The sequence below is a fragment of the Protopterus annectens genome, chromosome 2.part1 (genome assembly GCF_019279795.1).
Source record: "Protopterus annectens isolate FY-2018-M chromosome 2.part1, PAN1.0, whole genome shotgun sequence".
In the NCBI taxonomy this organism is placed as follows: Eukaryota; Metazoa; Chordata; order Ceratodontiformes; family Protopteridae; genus Protopterus; species Protopterus annectens.
Genome location: NC_056729.1, coordinates 72,783,496 through 72,806,356, shown reverse-complemented (window position 1 = coordinate 72,806,356; position 22,861 = coordinate 72,783,496). Strand labels below are relative to the sequence as shown.

General features: G+C 37.9%; 1 protein-coding gene across 1 annotated transcript in view; it reads left to right on the top strand.

The window, feature by feature from the left end:
• The window catches only part of ESYT2 (extended synaptotagmin 2), an 813,806-nt gene that overhangs the window by 776,107 nt on the left and 14,838 nt on the right, over positions 1–22,861 (top strand). The window contains exon 17 of the mRNA XM_044063428.1: positions 3,122–3,171. Within this exon, the coding sequence (XP_043919363.1) occupies positions 3,122–3,171 (50 nt within the window). The remainder of the gene's footprint in view (positions 1–3,121; positions 3,172–22,861) is intronic.

Below are 22,861 nucleotides of genomic sequence, written 5' to 3'. Positions count from 1 at the left end.
CTGGAGAACATACATTTTCCAGTGAGTGTATTGATGTACAGTTTGTCTATTTTCTAAGCAGTTATAACCGCTTCTATATAAAATTCAGATGTCTGATTGTAGTAAAAGAGGATGACTGTGTAATGTATTTCACCTCTGTTCCAAGCAGTTGTCACATGTTAAAGTATTGCATGTTGCTTCACACAATTACATTAGTCCTGCAAAACCAATCTAATAAGCTAACAGTAGCAAACAGCTAGTATGTTTTCTCCACAGAGAATAGCCACAGCAATTACACCTGTTCTGTCATTGCATATCAGGCTTCCAGTTAATTAGTCCATCTTGTTTATCACTAATGCACAGTAGTCCTGCTAAGCCAGGTAGTGACTGGCTTCCCCATTGTGACCAGACCACTCCAACCATGGGTAAATCCAGCATTACCCACATCCAGCCTTGGGTTATTGCTATAATAGTTATTAACATTTTTGTCACCACCAGCACCACTTCATTTCATTCCTCTCTGTTTAGAATTCAGTCCCTGCCTCTCCTCTGTTCCTCAGTATTCAAATATGGAAAAAAAATCAAATCCAGACTCCTTTAGGTGTCTTCTTGCCTGCATTTGTATTTTGTGAGGTCTGTACTCCATTGACTTTGCAACATTTAAGATGACGTTAACTTATCCTGATGTGATGGAACTCCTGCTTATCCACAAAACAAACTGCACCAGAATTATTTGTTCTAAAAACTTAAACCTTGCCTGTGATAAAATATGACATGCTGATGAGACAGGTGTGTGTCCCTAAGACAAACCATTTCTGTGGACGAGGCTCCCCATCCATGTGAAGCAGATTTCCTCCCTAACCCAATTCAAGTGTAATGTGTACAGTTAGATGGGGAGCAGGACATTCATCTGTGGTTTGGCATCATTGTCTCTGATGGACACAGGCAGCCTGTAAATGGTTCATCTTCCAGGCCCCTGCTTGCAAATGTTTCATTTCTGAACCCCCCACTTACACTTATCAAATTTACAATGACTTGTCAGAGATTTGGGATGCATAGCTAGGCTTGGAACAGGCCTTGTGGTCATTGATATACTGTTATGTCAACTGGAGCACTGGTCCCTCTGAAGTGTCTGCTGTGCTGGGGATACATTTTTCTTTTTCCCTTGTAGGGACACTGGATTTATTTTTTAGTAAAACAATATTACTCTAATAAGTAAATAAATAAATTGGCAAAGTGTGCCTCTACAAGCATGGGGCCCTAGGTGGTTGCCCGCTTTGCCTTTACATAAGACTGGTCTTAGTTATGCTGTCAGTGTTACAGTTGTGTCAGTCACAGATTATTTAAGCAAATACTTTAACAATGGGAAATTGCATGTGATATGTGTCGTTAACTGTTATAACTAAGCTTCAAAACTCTACTAAGAAGCATGTGGTAATTCAAAAACTCACGGTATTCTAATCTACTTTCCCAACTACCCCATACAGATATTGACACTTTCTCTAGAAATTTCTTAAAATTTAAACAACCCTTACCTGGTCTATGCAGTGCATGATTAAGATAATTTTTCTTTATGGAAGTTGTGTGCTCATAAATTGTAGATCATAAAGATCTCTCAGTCATACCATCATAAAAAGCTGGACATGAGACAACAGGCAGCATACACTACAACCTTACTATTTCAATTAAATTTCCCACAGCATGAAACTGATTTAGAATATGATGAAATTACTGTTTGTTGATTCATATGTAAACCTGCATCAAGGGTAAGAACCACATGTTGTCATCTCTTTTTGTGCAAAGTTACAGGATAAAATCATGTATCATTTGCCAGCAATTTTTAAAATATTTCTTCCTCATTTTGTAAACAAATTTTGAAGTTGGCCCTATTTTGTCAGACATAACAGTAGAGTTTAGAACTGCCCTCCAGCTCTTTATAACATAGATGATTATGATAGGGTCGCCTGTGTTTGAGACATAGATGACAAGAAATTCACCTTGAGAGTGAAGCTTGGGAGGTAAATCTTGGCATCCATTTTGACAGAGCACAATTCTTCATTATGATTGGAGATACGACCATAATTGTTTGTAGTGCATGGAGATTTTATCTTCTCCATGTACTACTAGTTAGTCAAAAAATAAAGTAAAAAAAAATGCAATGTGTTGCTCCACCTTTGAACGATAGTAAAGCAGTGGGAAGGTGGTTGATGTCCTCAAATGTTCCTTGTCTGAGGGAAGCACATGTACCCAAACTAATGGGTGAACTTTAGCAGACAGTAGGCAGAAAAAAGGGAGTTGTAACAAAGCCATTTCATGCTGTGTTGCTGCTATTTACTGGTCAGCGCTGTATGCTGACTTGACCCTAGCAATGCATAGGAGGTGCTTAACAATTGTTAAGCATCCCTCTAAGCACTGTTAAGGTTGAGCCTCACTCTGTAGCAGTGCTGAACCAGGATATAGTTTAGATATTTTTTGAGAGTAATCAGGGGCCGTCCATGCACATGAAAATAATTTTAATCAATGTCACTATATTTGTTATACAGTCAAGGTTTTATTTGTTGTACTCTGCTTGTCCAGGAATTGCATTAGTCTACCTGTTTGCCAGTAGTTTTGCCTACAGGTTGTCATGCATGTGGATATCTGTTGTAGTAAAAACAGTATTTAGTTGTACCAGTACGCTTCATTTAATTTATCTGACCACCTAAAACTAAGATGTAAAGGGATTTCTAACTGGCATTATTTATCCATTAGTCTAATGTTGTGATAGTGTATTGTTGACTTAGTGTGTTAATTTTGCTAGTAATGTGTATTTTTAATGCATCTTATTGTCATTCAGATAATTGTTTGGCATCTTAATATGTTTGTGGAGATTTTCTTCCTAGGTTATTATTCAAAATTAATCTTAACCCAGCCTGACAACCTGGTCAGCAACACAAATAAAATAAAATACATCCATTATCCTTTTTTTTTCACTGTATTTATTTGTTAAAATGACATGATATACTCCATAATTGTACTTGTAGGTATGAATATGTATGCAACCTTTCTTATACTGCCCTTTACAGTGGTGTATTTCTGTAAGATATTGTCATTTCATTAAAAAAAAGATTAGTAAGCAGTAATATTTTCTATTTGCTTTCAGGTGTTAGTAGATCTGACATCTGAAGAAATTACCAAAAGTTGGACACAATGGTAAGTATGTGTGCAAAAGTTTTTGCAGTGATAGTATTCAGTTTTCTTTTTCTGGCATACTGCAATCTACTTCCACAAACATTTCTATTTTAATAGTAATAATAATACCCATTTGTTAAGCACATAGGCCCACTTGACACACAGCTCCTTTTCATGGGAAACCCGGGAGAAATGCCTGTGTGTGACCTGCTCAGGGTCACACAGTAGGTGTAAACGAGGGCTGAGCAAATTGAACCCTGCACCACAGGAACCACAACTCGTAGCCTTAACCATCTGAAACAACTGCAGTAGTTTTGCCTACAGGTTGTTATGCATGTGGATATTTGTTTTAGTAAAAACAATGGTATGTAATTGTACCAGCACATTTCATTTAATTTGTCTTACCACCTAAAACTAAGATGTAAAAGGATTTCTGATGGGCATTATTTAAGTTCAAAACCCTACATTTTTTAATTGTCTGTCTGTGAAACATTTGGGTTTTATTTGTTTCACCTACTTTCATAGTGGAATTTAAGGCAAGCCATTGGTGCAGTATGTATTTTAATATTCTGTTTTGTATCCTTGATCAGAATTCTCTACATACAGCAACCATGAAGTCATTCATGACATAACATTCTCTTTTTTGTTAAAGCTGACTTGATTTGTACTGTACTTCGATGGCTGAAGCCCCAAGTAGCCAGGATAGCATATTATATCAGTTTGCTGCTTTCCTGCCAGAGCCTATGGCAGTATGCATGCATAATTCCACTAAGGTTAAAGAGATGGTTTGTAAACTTGCAAAGCCGTGACCCTCTCCCTGGCAGTAACTGTTTTCTCACAGATCCCAGTACACGAACAAGGTAGTGAATACAATGCATGCCTTCCATAAGCTGAAACAGTGTCAGGGCAGCTAATTACAGAAAGTGAGATCTCAGAAGTTCTGAGACTGGAAGTTGAGGAAGAAAGATTGAAGTTAACATCTTTTCCGTAGCACCTGCCATCATTAAATTATCTCACATACATTGGTCATTATTAGAACATGACAACTAATATTTGCTGCGATAATTTAATGATCACATCATTAAGTTATAATTAGAAATGTAATAATAGTTCTCTGGGGATCTTTAACTTCCTACAGTACTTGTAACCACCTCATGTTAAAAATAGGGCCCTACATAATGGAAACTTGTACACACACACACACACACACACACACACACACACACACACACCTACACACTGTGAAGGTAACCCTGTGGTAATAGATGATATACTGAAATACTCAAATTTTACTTTGATTGGAGCTATGACATGGGTGGGGGTACCACCTGGAGCTATGGCATTTTGTATTTTAGTTTATAGGGACAAAGAAGTAATTTACTTGTAATTCTAGAAATCATCATTTAGCAATGATTTTCTTTCTGGAGCATCTCCATTCTGTAAGATGGAGCATATGTTCCTGTTATAACAGTGCTGTGGATATTTTAGGGTAGCAAATATTACTACAAACCTTACTTCTCTGACCAGGGCTGGGATGGGGGGGGGGGGGATTAAGGTCCTGACTGTTGCTGTGATATCCTGCATTACAGTTCTCAACAGTGAAGAATTTCAAAGCACAAACACACAACTTTTAAGGTGGAGATGTGGCATAAAGCAAAATACAGCATTTTAAGATGCCTGTGAAAGCCAAGATTATCTCTGTATTGTTGAATTTAAAAAAAGTACCCACACAAAAGTACTCACATCATTAGTAATTGAGCACTGCTGTGCACTGTCAAGGTCTGTTTTGAGACACCTGATTGGGAGAGAAGAATCTTGGCATTTTGCGTTGGCACTTTTATAGGAAAAGAGAGGTAACATATTATTAAAAGAACAGAACATACATCGTTGACATTATAGTGCCACTGGAGTGATATTAAGCAAGATTGCCAGTGGAGATGATTCTGAATTCGGAGATTCCTGTCTGATATCACAGGTTTGTTGTGGTCCCTTTTCCTGAACCTTAACTTTATGAAGGGCTGTAGTTACTCTTAACATATTTTGCTTGCTGAAAGAACTCAGCCAGTACTTATTGTGCCAGATCCTGAACATCTGCCCTTTGCAGATTGGTGTCTAACTGGGGTTACATAACTACAGCCATTTTTATCAGTCCATTATTGTATTTGCTGGCATTGAATGTTATCGGAAAAGCAAGTCTGCAAAATTGTAGCTGCAGTACACAGTTGTGTGCACTCTGTTACCGAGTTTTAAAAAAATGAGGTTCACATTGCTAGCAGCATAGTACACTGTCATTGCCATATTCTGAGATGCATCATGGTGGGGGGAGGGGGGTGACCAGAGCTGCAAATTCTACAATACACTTATTGATGAAGAAGGGCCATCCCTAGGCAGAGATCTCAGCTTTCGTGCTGTAACCTGGGCATCTCTTTCTTTGTGCCAGTATGTACATATGAGAGGGGGAGAGAAAATGCTATTAGGTAAAGAGCCAGCTTAATATGAAGGCAGGGATCTTTATCCTCAGGAATGCTAAAAGGGACTTGGGAAGGTCAAAAACAAAAGTTACAAGAAAATATAGGGCAGTGACCCAGCCATCATATGTTTCCTACAGTTGTGGGTCCCAGAATTCTTTTAAATTTTCTGTTCCATCAATTTTTGGTCATGAGTGAGTATTGCCGTGTATTGATGGGTGCTGGTATAGAAAATATAGACTAATCTGGCAAAGTCATTGCACAAGAACAGATTCAGAAGTATAGATAGCCATCACTATATATGGTTGTTTGATTTCCATTCTACATTACTCTGTAAACAAAATGTTTTGGCTACCTGAACTGTAGCCAGTACCTTTATAGTGCCGGTCATACCACTTATAATCAGTACAGCCCCACCATACAACAAATTTAAAAGTAAAGCAAGCTTACTTTCAGCAGTTAATGTCTTAGTACTGTTGGGGTTTACCTTATCCTTCAGTGTCCAATTTGCTTTTATAGTATTTTAGTACACGGGGAGATTTACCCTATCCTTCATTGTCCAGTTGCCCCCATACAGTAACATTGGCAGATGCGGTGCCCTGTCTACCAGCTTCTGGAAAGGTATTCTTATGCAGACATATATGGTTAAAAATGTTCACTTGCAGCTGTTCCCACAGCACCTGTACACATGTATTTGCCAACGTACCACACAGTTCTGCACCAGAGTTGTCTCATTGTACTGTTAAGACATTATCATCCTTTGTGGTGAACTGTTAAGTTCTGCTTTGAATCTAAGCGGAGCTCCATGTTTGCACTGAAGTCACTGAGGGTCTTATTAGATGGTTATATCTTCACTGTTCTTCTCAAATTTTCAGAACAGCATCTTCAGGGTGCTGCTTTATAAAGTGGCTAAGTGAAACATTGTGGTTCTTTGCAAAAGTGCCATTTTTAAGTCGTAACCCTACAGAGAACATTTGAGCATTTTGATACCAGCATTCTCAAGAAAACTGTTTCTAAAGTTGAGTGATTAATTTTAGTTTCAGTAATTTTATGATGTAAAACTAACATGTACGTGTCCCTAGATAACATCACAAGTCAGTGGTACACTGCTTTCCTGGCTAGCAGTGGTGTCTTCTAGCTGTTTTCTCTTCAGTTTGGGCTCTGGCTGGGGTGCTGTCTTTGCAGTGTCTTCATATCCTCCCAGAGTCATTTTTTGCTTGTTTTTTTTAGGTGCTCTGGTTTCCTCTCTCCTTACAAAGACATGTTTTTAAGTGAACTGGTGATCCTGTAAAATGCTTTTAGGTGTGTGTGTGTGTATCTGTGTGTCTGTGTCTGTCCACCTTTTGTGTGACATCCATCCAGGATTAGTGGATTGGTTGTCTGGCTTATGGCTGCTGCTTACCGAGAGATGCATTAGCTTCTCTGCACCTCCATTATGATTAGTATCCGTTAGTGAGTGAAAGTCATAAGTGCAGTATCATTTGTTAGTAATAGAGAGACTGAAATGTGCTTTTCATTTATGTAAAGGCATGTATCACCTTCAGAGAATAACTTTTTTTTCTCTGTTTTGCTGATAAAAGAAATTTGGTTATAAGCTGTTTAAAAGAAATTAGTACTCACTTTCATAACTACTCACAGCAAGAGGTTCTCCCGTTCGATTCAAGGCTGGAGCGCCTTCTGTGTGGTGTCTGCATGTCCTCCCCGCGGTTGAGTGGTGTTCAAAAGACATGCGTGAATGGACGTGCCTTCATTGAAGGTTGGGCGTCGAGCTGGAACCTCGGCACTGCAAAAATCTACTGCCATTCATTAGCGGACCGGAATTCCGTTGTGGCGACCCCTAACCGGGAAAAGCCGAAAGAAGAAGAAGTACTCACTTTCATAACTACAAAGACAGGAAGAGTTTATATTGTACAGATTTTACTACATACCTGGAGCCTTAAGGCACCTGACCCTTTGGGCTTACATTGCCCAATACTATGCACAGTACATAGCTTTGATTGTTTTATTTCCATTACACTGCATTTTGAGTGGGTTGTGTGGTTCCATTAAAGTGAACTGGTGGTAAATGAATGTGTTTCTTTGTTATATCATCATCATTACCAATTGAACATTATTTTAAATTGTTTGAGGGGAAGAAATGAGACTACCTGTTGGATTAGCCATTTTGCTGATTAACCCCAGATGTATGTGAATTTGAACTGTCAACAGTGTTGCAGTGTCAGGGGTTTAAAGTCTGTTTTACCTAACTACTGCAGTAAGCTGAAATTATGCATTTTATCTATTTAGTCAGTGGATGCAGGAGTATGTCTTGTGGCTCCTTTACCTTATAGGTGTTTTTTTAACCCGTTTCTGCAGTACTTGTATCCTTAGTATGTTGGCAGTCAAGGTACATGCTTCAATAGAATCCATAGCAGTTCACTTTTTTGCTGAAGTAGTGTTTGCACACTACAACACCTGAATATTTGTTTCAGTATTGGATTAGAAGTTGCATTTCCTGAGAATGTCTCCTGCTCTGGAAATGTAAGTAAAAAGTGGTTGCAAAGTGAGAAGAAAGATGCACTGCCTTGGGAATCTGCTCATATGAAGGAGTTATGGACCTGTTACTTTCAAATATGGTGGTTGCAGTGTGCAGGAGCAGAGATTTAGTAGTAGTTACCCTGCTGGGTATAAATGACCACCAAAACATTTCCAGTAGTCAGAATCTCAGTGCTGAGCTATTCCATGGCAAGGTCACTAGCTTCAGGCAGCTGAAATGCTGACAGAATGGAGAGATTCCAAGGAAAATACTCTACTCGGAGCAGGGAGTAGGGCTACAACAAGGGGAACATTGAAATGGCCATTGTGCCTGAAGCAATGTATGAAGCCTGTGTACAGGTAAAAATAATAAGGCAGAGTAGTTCTGAAAAAGTGAAAAGTTCAGGTGAAAATATGTTGGGTTCATGAAATGTAGAAGGAACAGGACAGTGGTGTGTTCTGAAATATTTAAATGGTAGAAAGAAGAGAGAAAATAATAGCAAAGGTTTTAAGTAAGGACACAACAGCTCTTTTGGGGAGGGGAAGCCCTTTTATAGTCGTTAAGAAATGCTTATTCAAAAGGAAGTCAAAGTAAAGGAGCTTTAAGATCTATTAAAGAAGACGAGAACTGAGCAAAATATGATGGTATAAAAAAGACAATGAATGAACGAACAATTATGCCTACAACTCACGGTAGAAGGTAAGGCAGTTCTGAAGCAAATGGCAGAAAAATGAATGTCTGTACATGGAAGATGGTTGGTAGGTGGATTAAGCACTAGACCTAATGTGGCTTACAATAAAATTCTGACATATCAGCATCCCTAGTGAACTTTTGATTACTTTAGTGAATTATGAGAGAAGCTTAGGTATCCAGGAAGCGAAGCAGGACAGATGTATTTCTCAGTCATAAAGGTCAGTACAGTGTAGAACAAGATTGTACAGACACATGACTGCACCCACATTTTTAGAGTTATAAGTTTAATTCTGAAAAAAGTCATGTTTTGTATCTAGAGATTATTGTGGCACTCTGAACAAACTGCTGTACAAGTTCAAAATGAGAATGTAAAGCCAAGATTAATTTTACTAAATGTGAGTAGATGAACAAGCTAGTAAATGAGATAGGCTCTGGACTAAGTCCCACTCGCACAAAAAATTGGATTCCAGACAGAGGTCATAGAATACTGACGCGATAAGGGATCAGGAGGCCTGACAGTGATCAAGGCCTCCTGTAAGTTTTAATTCTACCTTTGTCATTACTTTCGCTTCTTTGCTGGCTTTGACCTTTCCCACAGCTACTCAGAGACCAAATTTCTGTCATCTTCTGAAGAAGTAGAGGGAGAAACACCCTCCTCCCCACCATCACCCCGGAGACATCTTGAAAGTGAGCTTTAGAGGTGTAGTGCTGTACCTACGGCAGTTCCACATGTGGCTTCCAGTAGTATCGTACAAACTGGGGTCATTGTTTCCCCTTAGTACAGGCTATGAGGAAGAACTTGTATTTGAGGAATCTGCTTTTCTTGCCTCCCCCATAGTTAAAGACTCATCTGAGAAAGAAAAAGAGAGAGAGGGAAATGCAGGCAACCATATACCTCTCTACACTGTCTAGTTCTTGGCCACATATTGGCAAGCATTTTCCTTCCCACTCATTGTCTAATGTGATATTGTTACATAACAACCCCCTCAGAATTTGGGTGCTTGGTGAATGCTTCCACTTACTTTCCAAACCCTCCACCCCATCATGAAAAAAATATGGGACCAGGTTCACTATCTGTGGAACAGACGACAGTGATTCCTTTCCTGCTTTTAGCACACTGTCTCCACACACCCAGAGTATACCTTTCTTTGGGGAAGATCTTGGGTTCACAACGTCCTTTTCAGATTAGCCGTAGTCCTCTTTCCATCTTTTTCTTGTGGGTATTCCTTCACTTACTGACTGTCAGATGACATTTGACCTTGTGCTGCTCTCTCTCTCTCTCTCTTCACCCAGGGAGAGGCTAAAACTAGTGTTTTGGGAAGAAGGATGAGGAGGCATGGATCATCTCTTTACTGTAGTCTGCCATGAAAGACGCTAGTTTTGAGTAACCATACCATGGGTTTTCAGTGTCTTTAATGGCACTGGTCCCATACAAGCTCCCAGCTGAGTGGCTTGCCATGCTCTGCAGTCATCCCAGGGATGGTCCTGTTAGTTCAGCATGGCACTTAGGAATTCCAGCACATTGCCACACTCTTTATTGGGTGGGGAGTTGAAGGCTGTGGACAGGTTTGCTAAATTTCTTCTTTTCTGCCACTTTAAGCCTCAGGGCTCCCAAATTTATCAGTTTCACCTTCCCTACTTCCAGTCCTCTCTCATAAGTTAGGCATTGGGCAAGTTAGCAAAGATCCCTGATTCTAGGATCAATAACTCTCTGGAAAAGATTTTGAGAATGACTTCCTCATTGACTTTTTGGATTGATCGCTATACCTTTGACTTTGCTAACGTGGTAGGGCATCAACTGCAGGTAAATTCTTGGGTTGGATGTCACAGCCCACGCTCTCATCTTTTTTGTTTTCAACGGCTTTATTGAATTATCTCTTAAGGCATAGACAAGCATGCATTTATATAAAATAAAACAAACTATATTATTATATTCCCAGTTGCAAATGTACATCACATATATTCTTTTGTATATTTATCGGTGCTGCAGTAGCGTTGTCGCCTCACAGTAAGCCGTTGTCCTGTTCAATTCTCAGCTAGACCGTCTTCTGTGTGGAGACATGCGTGAATGGGTGTACCTTCGTTGAAGGTTGTGCATCAGGGCTGGTAACTCGGCACGTAAAAAATCTACTGCCAATCATTAGCGGACCGGAGTTCCGCTGTGGCGACCCCTAACCGGGAAAAGCCGAAAGACACAACAACATCATTAATTCAGCATTACATAAATAGATCAGTTCTTACCTTCCCTTAAACCTAATTCCTCCTCCAAAGCTTTATTCTGCATGTGTTGTTCACACAGTTTCCACTTTTTCCTATGTAATTTGCTCCTACTCTTTTCTAAAGATCCTACTTCCAGTTCTTTTATCTGTGTTACAGTATTCACTGCTTCAAATACAGGTGGTTTAGACTTTGATTTCCATTTCCTAGTAATTGCTTTTTTGGCAACCACCAGAATTAAACTTACCAAGACCTTACTGTGTCTAGGCAATTCAGGTATGTATCCCAGCTGAAAACAATAATTTCCTTAGTTACACCCATTTGATCATGCAGTATTTCTGAGAGAGTACTCTGTAGGGAATTTTAAAAGTCTGCCAGCTCATTACAGTTCCAAACCTATGTTGCGTTACCTCTTTCTTACCTATCACACCTCCAACATTTGCCATCAGTCTGAGGAAAAAATTCTTGGAATTCTGCTTGAGGTATAAAAATATCTATGCACATACTTTCAAGCAAAAATCCTAAATCTTCGTGACTTTGTTTCATATTTGGGAGCCATACATATGCCCTTCCATTGTTTCCTTTCAAATTGTTTATTCGGTCTCTCGTCCTAATCGTTTAACCCCCCTCCAATTGATTCCTGCAGTTATTGTGCAGCATTTTATATACCCTACTAATTACCCCTTTTTTAACGGCATCTTCTGTTCTAGATTCGGTTAAAAACTCTACCAGAACAGGTATTTATTTAACTTGGGATTCCCCTGTCCCCTTCTCTTTGCCAGGTATCAGTCCCTGATATGGAAAGTAGTCTTTAGTCTACAGTCCAAATGTCTTCTTGGCTTCTTTCCATTCTGTTACCTTTGCTTCTCTAGATATTTGCTCCTTATACCTTAGTTCCTTTTGCCAGTTTTCTGCAGTAAATTCCACCCCCTCTTGCCTATTCTCAATATCTCTAATTGCAGTAATTCCTATTGGCAAAATCTCTTTTCCTTCATTCTCATGTTGGCTTAGTCTTGCTACTTTATAAATATAATAGTCTGTGTGACTGTTGTTATTCTATTTTAACAATCTGCGTCCAAAATCTCACTATGTCCTTATTTCTTGAATTTGCCTCCTGTTTCATTATTATCCCTTTCCACTTTGAATTACAACTTTCAGTTTTGTATTGCATTACAATATACTCACTTTAAATGCGGGTCATATCTCTTTAAGAGTGGGACTATAAAAAGGGTCTAATATGGTGGATGTTTCTATTTTATCTTATTCTGGCATTGAGAAAGGCTAGCAATAGCCGAAACCGGTTTGCTTCAGCATAGGTTTTTACCTATGTTGACAAGATTTTTTGTGCTATGATGCAGCAATAAATATTATTACCATCATCCTGCACGTGCTGGTCCGTTTTTGGTTTGATGTTTTTGCTTCTTTGGGACCGAGCACGCCAGTCCTACGTGCGTGATATTTGGTCGGTTTGGTTGCAGTTGCAGTCTTCTTTTCGCGCTGGGGACGCCTGGATGGTTGTTTTATTCCACCAGTCTTCTCTCTTTTTGGATATTACCTGGTTCGGATTACCGGCGATACAAGTATAATTTTCCACAGCAATTTAATTAAGACATTTGTTCTCTTTTTGATATTATTAGCTTGCCGAGTATTATTGGTTCTGCTGGAGGTGGTCTTCGGATACGTTTTGTTCTCAGTTAACTTTGGACTTTTACGTGTTGGGCCTTGTTTATGGATGGTTGTTCCATACGGTGACGAGACAGCCATGATTTAACATCTCCTGCCATTTGCTCACTTTTCGGCTGTATGGTTATTGAAACGTGGGCTTTAATTTCAGGTACTGTGTGGGACTGGCTTAATCTATGAGCTTCGAGGGATTCAGGGCAGGCTAAACTATCTTTTGAAGCCCGCTGAGTAAACAAACAAGCGACTATAATAACTGTTTTGAACTGTCGAGTTTATTACTATTGTCAGTTTGCGATTTCTGTACAGAGGATTAACATTATGAGAGCATGATATATTTCCTAGTTACTCGTTTGGGAATGGACATTATTTTGGACTTTCAAAATATAAAATTGTGCTCATGTTTTGTTTAACAATTTGTATGTTTACTGGGGTTTGTTTTAACCCATTTTGTTTAGCTTAACATACTTTTGGATTTAAATATGCAGCATGATTTATGGTTTTTGAAAATATTTGTCATTTGATGCTTTAAATATGTTTATGACTACACAATATTTGGTTTTCACGGCACATTTTGCTAAACGCTTAAGCCAATGTGAAGACTTTTAATTTCTTATGTTTTTTTATTTCCTAACTTACTATTTGTATGTAAGTTATACAGTTTCTATCATACAATTGTTTTTGTTGGCTATAAGATATGTCTAGGGTAACGATTGGATTATATTGTGCCATTTGAACAAAATTTGGCATTGGTGGTTTGGCCCTACGCCCTACGTTATCTTTTTATAATAATTGTTTTGGGCTGGTATATATTTTTTTGGGACAACCTCACCATAATGTGGTTCTGGTAACATAATTGAATAATCTTGGGTTAGTTTGGGTGTAGTCAAATATATATACCACACTATTTCAACTAATATTTTTGACCTATTTATGGTGACCAATATATTTTTTTGTGTTAAACTATTTGTAATATAGTTAATACAAACACTAGATGAGACGAAGGTCGACCTAGTGAGGAACATTTGATTTAGCTGTTTGGATACTCTCAAATTGAGTCTTATGGGTTGTATCCTATTTTTTCATTCAACCATAATTGGCATAATTAGGTGGCCGATGGTTGTTTTGATGTTGGAAGGATAAATACCAGCTTTAAAGGTTCTGGGTGAGATGAATGTCGATCCAGTTACTATATTTAGGTTGTGTTCTGGTTTGATTCTACTGGGACATATGGTTCTTTATTTCTGATCTAATTTTTATTGGATCATTGTTTACTTTTTTGGCTAGCATTTTGCTGGTCAATATATTTTATTAGATTTGGTCACTTATAATAATAAGTCCTTTGATAACACATTGGTAGTGTTGGTATTTTGACTATTACAATCCAGACATTTCTAAACATTTTGTATTTATATTTTTGGATTTTTTCCAATATATATATATTTTCAATCATAAACCTCTTATGTCTGAGGTAGTTCTAGAAAACTATATGTCCTGAAGGTCTTTAATTGGGTTCTGGAATTATTCAAATATGGATTTAAACGAAATTTTACAAGGATTAGCATCTGATAAGGATAATCTTGAAGTGTTTGGCCTGACTACTAGTGCTGGTTCAACTATGTCTAATCCTATAACAAATGACCAACAGAAATGCAGTTATGTTTTCACTAAACTTGGGAGACAGATGAAGATCTTGCGATCTAATATATGGCACATGAAATTGTTCAAAGCCTATCAAGCTAAAGATATAACACCAAGGGGGTTGAGAGTACGTTTACAACCCTTAGTGGCACAGATAGATAATGAGTTATCCAAAGACTGGGCTGAAGCACAACACTCATCTTCTATGTTATTTGTGGAATGTTTGTTAAAATATTATGACAGAATTATTACAGCTAACTTGTCAGATATTCAAAGTTTATGTGTGGAGGCTGAACAATTTAATAAGTATGAGTATTATTCTCAGCATGTCTCAGATTTGGCTAAAGATTTGTCTATTCTTGAGAAACAATTGTTGAAACGCAAGATCAACAAATTTCAGCGTGACCTTATGGATTATGAAAAAGGCAAACCCTTTATCAGTCAGAAAACAGTTAGATTTAATGAACCAAAAAGCACTCAGAGGGTTAACAATAATAATAAAAAAAGACCTAGGTCTATTCTTAGACATCAAAATATCTCCTCAGATTTTACTTCTGAAGAGGAAACTTCTTCGGCTACTGATGGAGAAGTGACTTCCCGCCAGGCGTCCCCAGTAGCCAAAAGAAGACAGATGCCCCCTTTAGATCAAAGGGTAGGAGGAGGGGGGGCAGAAAACATAGATCTAGGTTCAAATACCCCAACCTTACAAAATTTGTTGAAACAGATGATAAAGTAATCAACAATGTTCATAATATTTCTTCGACTGTCCTTTCCCCAGTTCAGATTACACTTTTAAATAAAGGATTGAATTTTGTCCCAAGCTCTGTGGTTTCTGAAAATGATTTACTAAATGATGTTAATGATTTTTGTAGATTATTAAACCTCAAAATATTTTTTTCAGATATTGATGGTTCTCAAAGATCAACTGAATTCAGATTTGGTAAATCCTCTTTTGTCCCTCCGATGAACAAACATGTTTCTATTTTTAGGGAATGTGTTATGAAAGAGTTACATTTTTCTAATGTGTACCAACCACAATTCAATAATTTATCTCCCATGGAAAGACAGGCATTGTTGGAACTTAAAAATAACCATCAGTTAGTTATCACTATGGCCGATAAGGGTGGTGCCATTGTGGTTATGGACCATCAAGCTTACATCAATGAGGCTTTACGACAACTATCGGATTCTAGTTATTATAGAGAGTTAAATGTAGATCCGACTCCACATTTTAAGGAAGAAATTGATAGGTTTTTGGAAGTGTCAACCAACCAAGGGGTAATCACTGAACAGTTAGCCAAACAGTTGCAAGTGGAGGAACCCATTCCACAATACCTGTATTTGTTACCTAAGATACACAAGGATGCTCAGAATCCCCCAGGCAGACCTATTGTATCTGGGCGTGGTTCTCTAACTGAACCTTTATCAGCCTTCCTTACACATTACTTAAAACCATTGTTGACTCAAATCAGATCACGTATTCAGGATACCACGGAATTCCTGAATATTGTTAATGATTCACAGTTAGAATCCTCTTGGTGGTTGTGTACTCTTGATGTAGCCTCATTATATACCAGTATACCACATGAATTAGGCATTTTAGCCGTTTCCTATTGGCTGTATAAATCCAATCTTTATTCAATGGAATTTAACAACTTTTTGACTAAACTGACGGAATTTGTATTGTGTAAAAACATCTTTTACTATAATGGTAAAGCCTATTGGCAAATTAATGGAACAGCAATGGGGGCCTCGTTTGTACCCATATATGCGGATCTTTTTATGGGCTATTTTGAGGCCACGTATATATACGACATACAACACAATACATTTCTTCCATATTTAGACATTTGGAGGAGATATTTAGACGATTGTTGGATGGTGTGGCGTGGTAATAAGGAACAACTATCTAATTTTGTGAATTATCTTAATGATAATTCCTTTGGAATTAAATTTACAGCTAATATTGAACATGGTAACATTGTGTTTTTGGATGTTCTGGTTACGAGACTTGAGGATAACACCTTAGCTACGTCTGTTTATAGGAAATTTCCTCAGTATACCACTCTGCTACATGCGGATAGCTGTCATCCACGCCACATCATCCAGAGCATTCCTAAATCACAATTTATGAGAATGAAGAGGATATGTTCTTCTTCACAGGATTGTTCTCATTTTTGTGATGATTTATCGAACAGATTTGTTGATCGTGGATATAAAACATACAACATTACCAAATCTTTGAAGACTGTTAGTAATTTACCTCGCTGTAAATTATTACAGTATAAATCTAAGCATCAGACCCAATTGGGCTCCAAGGACCATTCTATGTTGAGGTTAGTAACTACATATGGGGCCAATACCAATCGTTTTATTGGGATAATCAATCAACATTGGGATATATTACGGTCACATGAAATTTTGAACCGTATATTACCGGACCAATGTTTTTTTTCCTACCGCAGAGCTAGGAACCTAAATTCCTTTTTTACTCATTATAAGAGATACACTCCTCACATTTCCTTACAAACCACTTTAGGAGGCCAAATACTTAAAGGTAGCTTTCCTTGTGGCCATTGTTCTTTTTGCAAATATATGGTAAAAACCTGTGAATTTTCCACTAAAAATACGTCTCAGGTTTTTGATATTAGGATATTTGCTAATTGCAGTTCTGATTGGGCCATTTATTTGGCCACTTGTAATTGTTCGGCATTCTATATTGGACAGACCTCCAGGTCTGTCAAATTGAGAATTTGTGAACATATGAGTGCCATTAGGAATAGACGCACTACTAACGCTTTATATAAACATACTTTGGAACATCCTTCAGCTACTTTTACATTTGTCATTATAGACAGAATTATTCTCCATCGAAAATTTAAAGCAGGATGGCACCAAAAACTGAATGATATGGAGAATAAATGGATAATTAGATTAGGGGGTCTATTCAGACCAGGTTTAAACACATTAGAACCATCATATTGAGTGGATATTAAACTGTATTCAGGTGATTATTTTGATTTCCAACTTTTTCAAAATATGGGTAACCATGCAAATATGAAATATTGCAACATTTATTATAGCTGGCACTATTCAGTTTTATAAATTAATATGTACCAGGTATATATGTATTGGTATTTGTAGTATATTTAGAGTGGCATGGCTATCATATTTCTATTGCTTTATATTATCTGCACATAATAATTAATATGTGCAGATTATTTTTTATATATGTACATGTCTCTAATATGATACAATTTAACATGAGATATGTGCATACATATCTTTTTGTTGACCATTGATATTTGCCTATTATGTGTTTTGTATATTGTATTACAATATACTCACTTTAAATGCGGGTCATATCCCTTTAAGAGTGGGACTATAAAAAGGGTCTAATATGGTGGATGTTTCTATTTTATCTTATTCTGGCATTGAGAAAGGCTAGCAATAGCCGAAACCGGTTTGCTTCAGCATAGGTTTTTACCTATGTTGACAAGATTTTTTGTGCTATGATGCAGCAATAAATATTATTACCATCATCCTGCACGTGCTGGTCCGTTTTTGTTTTTTTGTTATATATAGGAACCTCAAATGTTTAGCTCTAAAATTTTCCTTCATATCAGGTAATGTTACTCTACTTATCCCACTTGGCCCTGGTTCTTTCCCCCTCCCAGATAAAGTCTTTCAGCTCTTTATCGGTTACTGTGTACAACTTCTCTGGCTGATAAAAATATGCGGCCAGAATACAAAACAAAAGGGACTAAAAACATTTCATTGCTTGCATTTTGCTGCCCATAGCCATAAACAAGAGCTTCCAGTTTCTCAGTTTTTGTATTATCTTTTGTTTAGTCTTTTCCCACATATCCTTAGCTGCCATAACAAAATCATTTTAATCCATACTCCTACATACTTCTTTTCATTTTATTCTATCCCCATAAATATGAGTATTGTTGGACAATTTCATGTGTGGGTACGTAGTTTACAGTTATATCCTTTTTTTTTTCTTCATTTTATATCCAAAAAAGGCTTGAAACTGTCTCAGGATGTTCCACGATACTGAGATGTCCTTTTTGGTTTTGTCATGTACAAAATAATATTGGCTGCAAATAAAGCCAACATTTCTTGATTACCATACCAGTTATATCTTTGAATTTCTGAGTCCCTTTTTTTCTTTGTAAATGTCTCTAAATATAAAACTGTAACAAAGGAGAAAGAGGACACCCGTGACTGGCTCCTCTGTTCATACACAACTTGTCATAAAGGAACCATCCCTATTCAGTTTTTACCTCTGATCACTCCTGTATTCTCCTAATTAACCTTGCTGTTCTATCAGGGAATGCAAATGCTTCCATTGCCCTATTCATAAAATCCCAGCTTACTTTGTGGAATGCTTTCTCTGCATCAAGACCCACCAACAACAGAAGTATTTTCTTACACTCTTCTTCGCACGGATCATCATTGTTCTATTAATGTTGTCAGATATTTGCCTCCCCTCCACAAAACCACATTGATCCATGTCTATCAATTTTGACAACATCTTTACCATTATTTTAGGTTTTATACACATACACACTTTAGTCTTAGTTTAAAATTGAAATGGTCCTATATGAAGCTAGGTCTGATTGATGTTTACTGTCTTGCCATCACAGCCACCACAGCTTTCTTCCAGGATGCTGTTGCTTCCCCTCCTTTTAAAACCCTGTTAAACAAAATCTTGCAAATCTTTATTACTTTCTACACTCCTAACTTACAGACTTGCACATGAATACCATCTATTCCTGGAGATTTTCTTAGAGATTGATTGTACATCAGCATTTTTATGTGATCTCTTTCTGTCTTAACTGTTAATTGTTGTGCCTCGTCTACCTGTAACCGTTACATATTCAAGTCTTCCATAAACATTTCCATTTGTGCTTTCTTGATTTCCCCATTTCTCCACTTTATACAAATTTTCATAACATTTCTGAAACATCTCTAATAATTCTACAGGATGTCTGGTTATTTTTCTTATTATAGGCTTCCTAAGTTTGGCAATAACCCTCTCCACTTAATATTGCCAAAGTTGTGCTAAAAGATTTTGTGCTCTGGAGTTATCAAAAAAAAAAGTTGCTTATCAGCAGTCTTTCTAAAGTCATGCATTTTATCCATATACTCCTTTATTCTCTCTTTAGTACTCCACCTCTTCTTGTTCTGTGATATTTCCCTTATTCAGCAGTACTTTAACCTTTGTCAGTCCTTCTAATTCCTATTACTTCTTAACTATGTCTCATTTTCTTTTATTAATACCATATACTTGATCTCTGCTTTCATTTTTTCCAACTCACCAACTCAATAACTTCTGAAAAAAAATGTCCCCCGAATAATTTTCTCTACCCAGTCCTTAAATTTATTTTTAACAGGTAGGTGGAGAAGTGCCAGTACCTCATTTTTACTTCATTGTCATGCATGTTTCTCTTAGTTGTTATTGGCGCATGATCTGAAATAAAACAAAGAAATCAGATCAAGTGCACCACTAAAAACTGGTACTAGTAACAAACGGTGCAGTTGTGCATCATTTGAAATAGTTATTGGATGTGTCTCACCGTCTCTTACTATCTTGGCTATGTGTTGGTCTAAGGCCAGATCACTGCCTATGTATGTTCTCAGATCCTTAACTACCTTGACTGTTAGGGGTGTTTTATCAGTGGAGTAATTGGCTTGTGTGGACGTTTTCCCAAAGGGCACTATAATGCACTTATTGGCATTAAATTTTAAACTGTGGCTTTTGCACTACTTATTTGTCTGTGTTAGGCCTTCTTGTAGGATGTTAGTGTCATGGGGAGAATCTATGATAGCTATCAATTTACAGTAATCTGCAAACTTGGTGAGCCAGAAGTCCCTGACATTAGCTTTGTGAGGTAGGGTCCAGCACAGATCCCTGAGGTACTTCTTTGGTGACCAGTCTCTTGGTGGAGGTGGTCTCATCAGTCCTAACTTCTTTGGTACTATCTGCGAGTCAGCTGTCAATCCAGCGATTTATGTAGGGATTTATGCCTAATTCAGTGAATTTGTCAACAATACTTGACTAGGGTATCGTATCTAATGCATTAGCCAGGTCAAGGTAGGTGGCATGCACTGACCTCTTTTCATCAGTTGTTTTGGTGATGCTCTTGAAGAAGTCTACCATGTTAAGTAGGCAAGATAGTCCCCTTAAAAAAGCCAAACTGGGAAGGGTCTAGTGTTTGTAGGTTGCCAATGTCCTTGTTGATCATTTCCTTGCTAATTTATTTTATGGCTTTGAATGTTAGACTTGTCAGTGTGATGGTCTGTAGTTTCCAGGATCAATTGATGGACCACCATTGTGAAGAGGGATGACCACTGCAGTCCTCCAGTCACTTCATATGTAGTCTGTTTTGAGGCTGTAGTTGAAAAGTGCCTCAAGTGGTCCTGAAAGGTCATGTTTTAACCAGCTTAGGAAGTAACCCAAAATATTGTTGGGACCCACTAAGGCAGTGTTTTGGCCATGGCAAATGCCACCAAGATCTGCTCCCTTCTGATAGTTTGGAGGGTTATGCTAGAAGGGATTTCACAACGGATAGCAGGGAGGAGTGAGGAGTGAAGTTTAGCTGAATTTTTCAGGCAACTGATTCGCTATGTCTCTGTGCTCATTGAAGGTGGTGCCATTTACCACCAATTCAGCACACTGCTGTGTACTGCCTTTAAGGTTTTTGACACAGCTGAAGAAGGTCTTGTGGTTGTCTTTAGCCTGAGAGCTAACCTGTCCATGGAGTTAGCCTTGTTGGACTTAATCTTCTTAGTTTCTTGTTTAGTGTAATCAGTGAGCTGTAACCTGTCAAGTGTTAAGATTTTTGCCTCATATTTTTGGTCTGTTTCTTGTGAAATTTGAGGTTTTCTGGCTAATCACTGAGGGTTGACATCAGTAAATAATGACATATATTTGAGTTTTAGATTAGGGCCCATCAGAAAATGTATGCCAACACAAATCCTGTTATTCTAGCAACTTTCTAAATCTATAAGAGCAGTATTTAAAATATGCCCCTATTTCTGGGCCTTTGATCCCCTCCCCCTTTATTTTAGGCTTTGCTCAGATTTCTTGTGGCTAAAAGGTTGAGGGGTCTACACGAGTGAGCCCTTGTTTTTATGAGAGTATGTCTTTCTGATTTTGGTGATTACTTTTTTTTCCTTTTGTTACATACCCTGTTAAGTTTGGGATTCCAGTAGTATGGTTTGCTTATGATGTTTGCTGTTATATCTGGTGTTAGTTTTTTTCTGTATAGGTTGCTGTGATCTCTGGGTTTGGCGAGGGGGCATTTCATTTTATCAAAATGCCACTTTGTAGGATGTAGGTTGCTTTAGAATAATTCCTAACTGTTGCAGGTTTAATTGGATTTTCTGAGTTGATTTTTATTTTGAAGGAGACAGCTTTGTGATCCAACCCCACCAGTTAGGATGTGACTCATCCATGTTGGTGAGTAATAAGTGCAGTATATTTGAACCTCTGGTTATAGCATATACTGTTCCAGATGTTAGTGATAAAGTCCAGGAAATGTGCCTGAAAGTTTGAGGTAGTGTATGTTTCCTAGTTTATAGAGTGGTAAAGTCCCTCTTGAACAAGGTATTTGGTTGGATGGTGAGTGTCTGCTGTAGGTCTGTGTATGAGTTACGAAATTCTTGGAGCATAGATAGTGACCTGTAGTTAGCTGTGATATGCTGAGGGACTTTGCCTGGTAATTTGCATGTAGATGAACTCTAGTGCCTCATCCTGTTTAACCAATCTGAAGGTATATTTGGCACCGATGTAGATTGAAACATCTTTGCCTTTAGACCCTGTCTATGCTGCTGTTTGTCTAAATGTGTAGCAGGCACTGTAGCCTTGTACTGATGGAGTACTTTCTGTGTCTTTAAACCAAGTCTCGGTAACAGCACAGATGTCTGTGGTGTGGATTTTCTTGTTTAGGCTCCTAGCATTGAACAGTAATACCTTAAGGTAAGGCTTTGGGTTCCTTTTTTTTTTTTTTTTTGCATGTTGGAAAGTTTGCATTGCCTAAAAAAGGGGCACATAAAGTTTTAGCGAATATCCAAAAGCCCAGAAGGGAGAGGTACAGACTTTAAATGGCAAAGCAACGTTGTCCGTTAACCATAATGTCCTCCTATTCTGACAGATATTGAATCCTCCTAGAATGAGACAAGAATCTAAGCCAGTTGTTACAGTTAATCATTTTTGCTCATACTGTGGCACCATCCTTAGTGAAGGTAGAATTTTGCTCAATGCAAGGCTCATACCTGTCTATGACACGCATTCAAAGAGGTCCATAATGTCTGTTTTCTTGTAGTCCATTGAGATATGTCTCAGGTCATTTACACACACACTGACTATTATAGAATTATATTTGTATCTATGGTGCAGTGACTTGAGTGTGTATGTGATGTTGCAGATTCTTGCTCCAGATAAGCAGATGACCATTATCTTCTCCTTGTCTAGCCTGGTGATTGG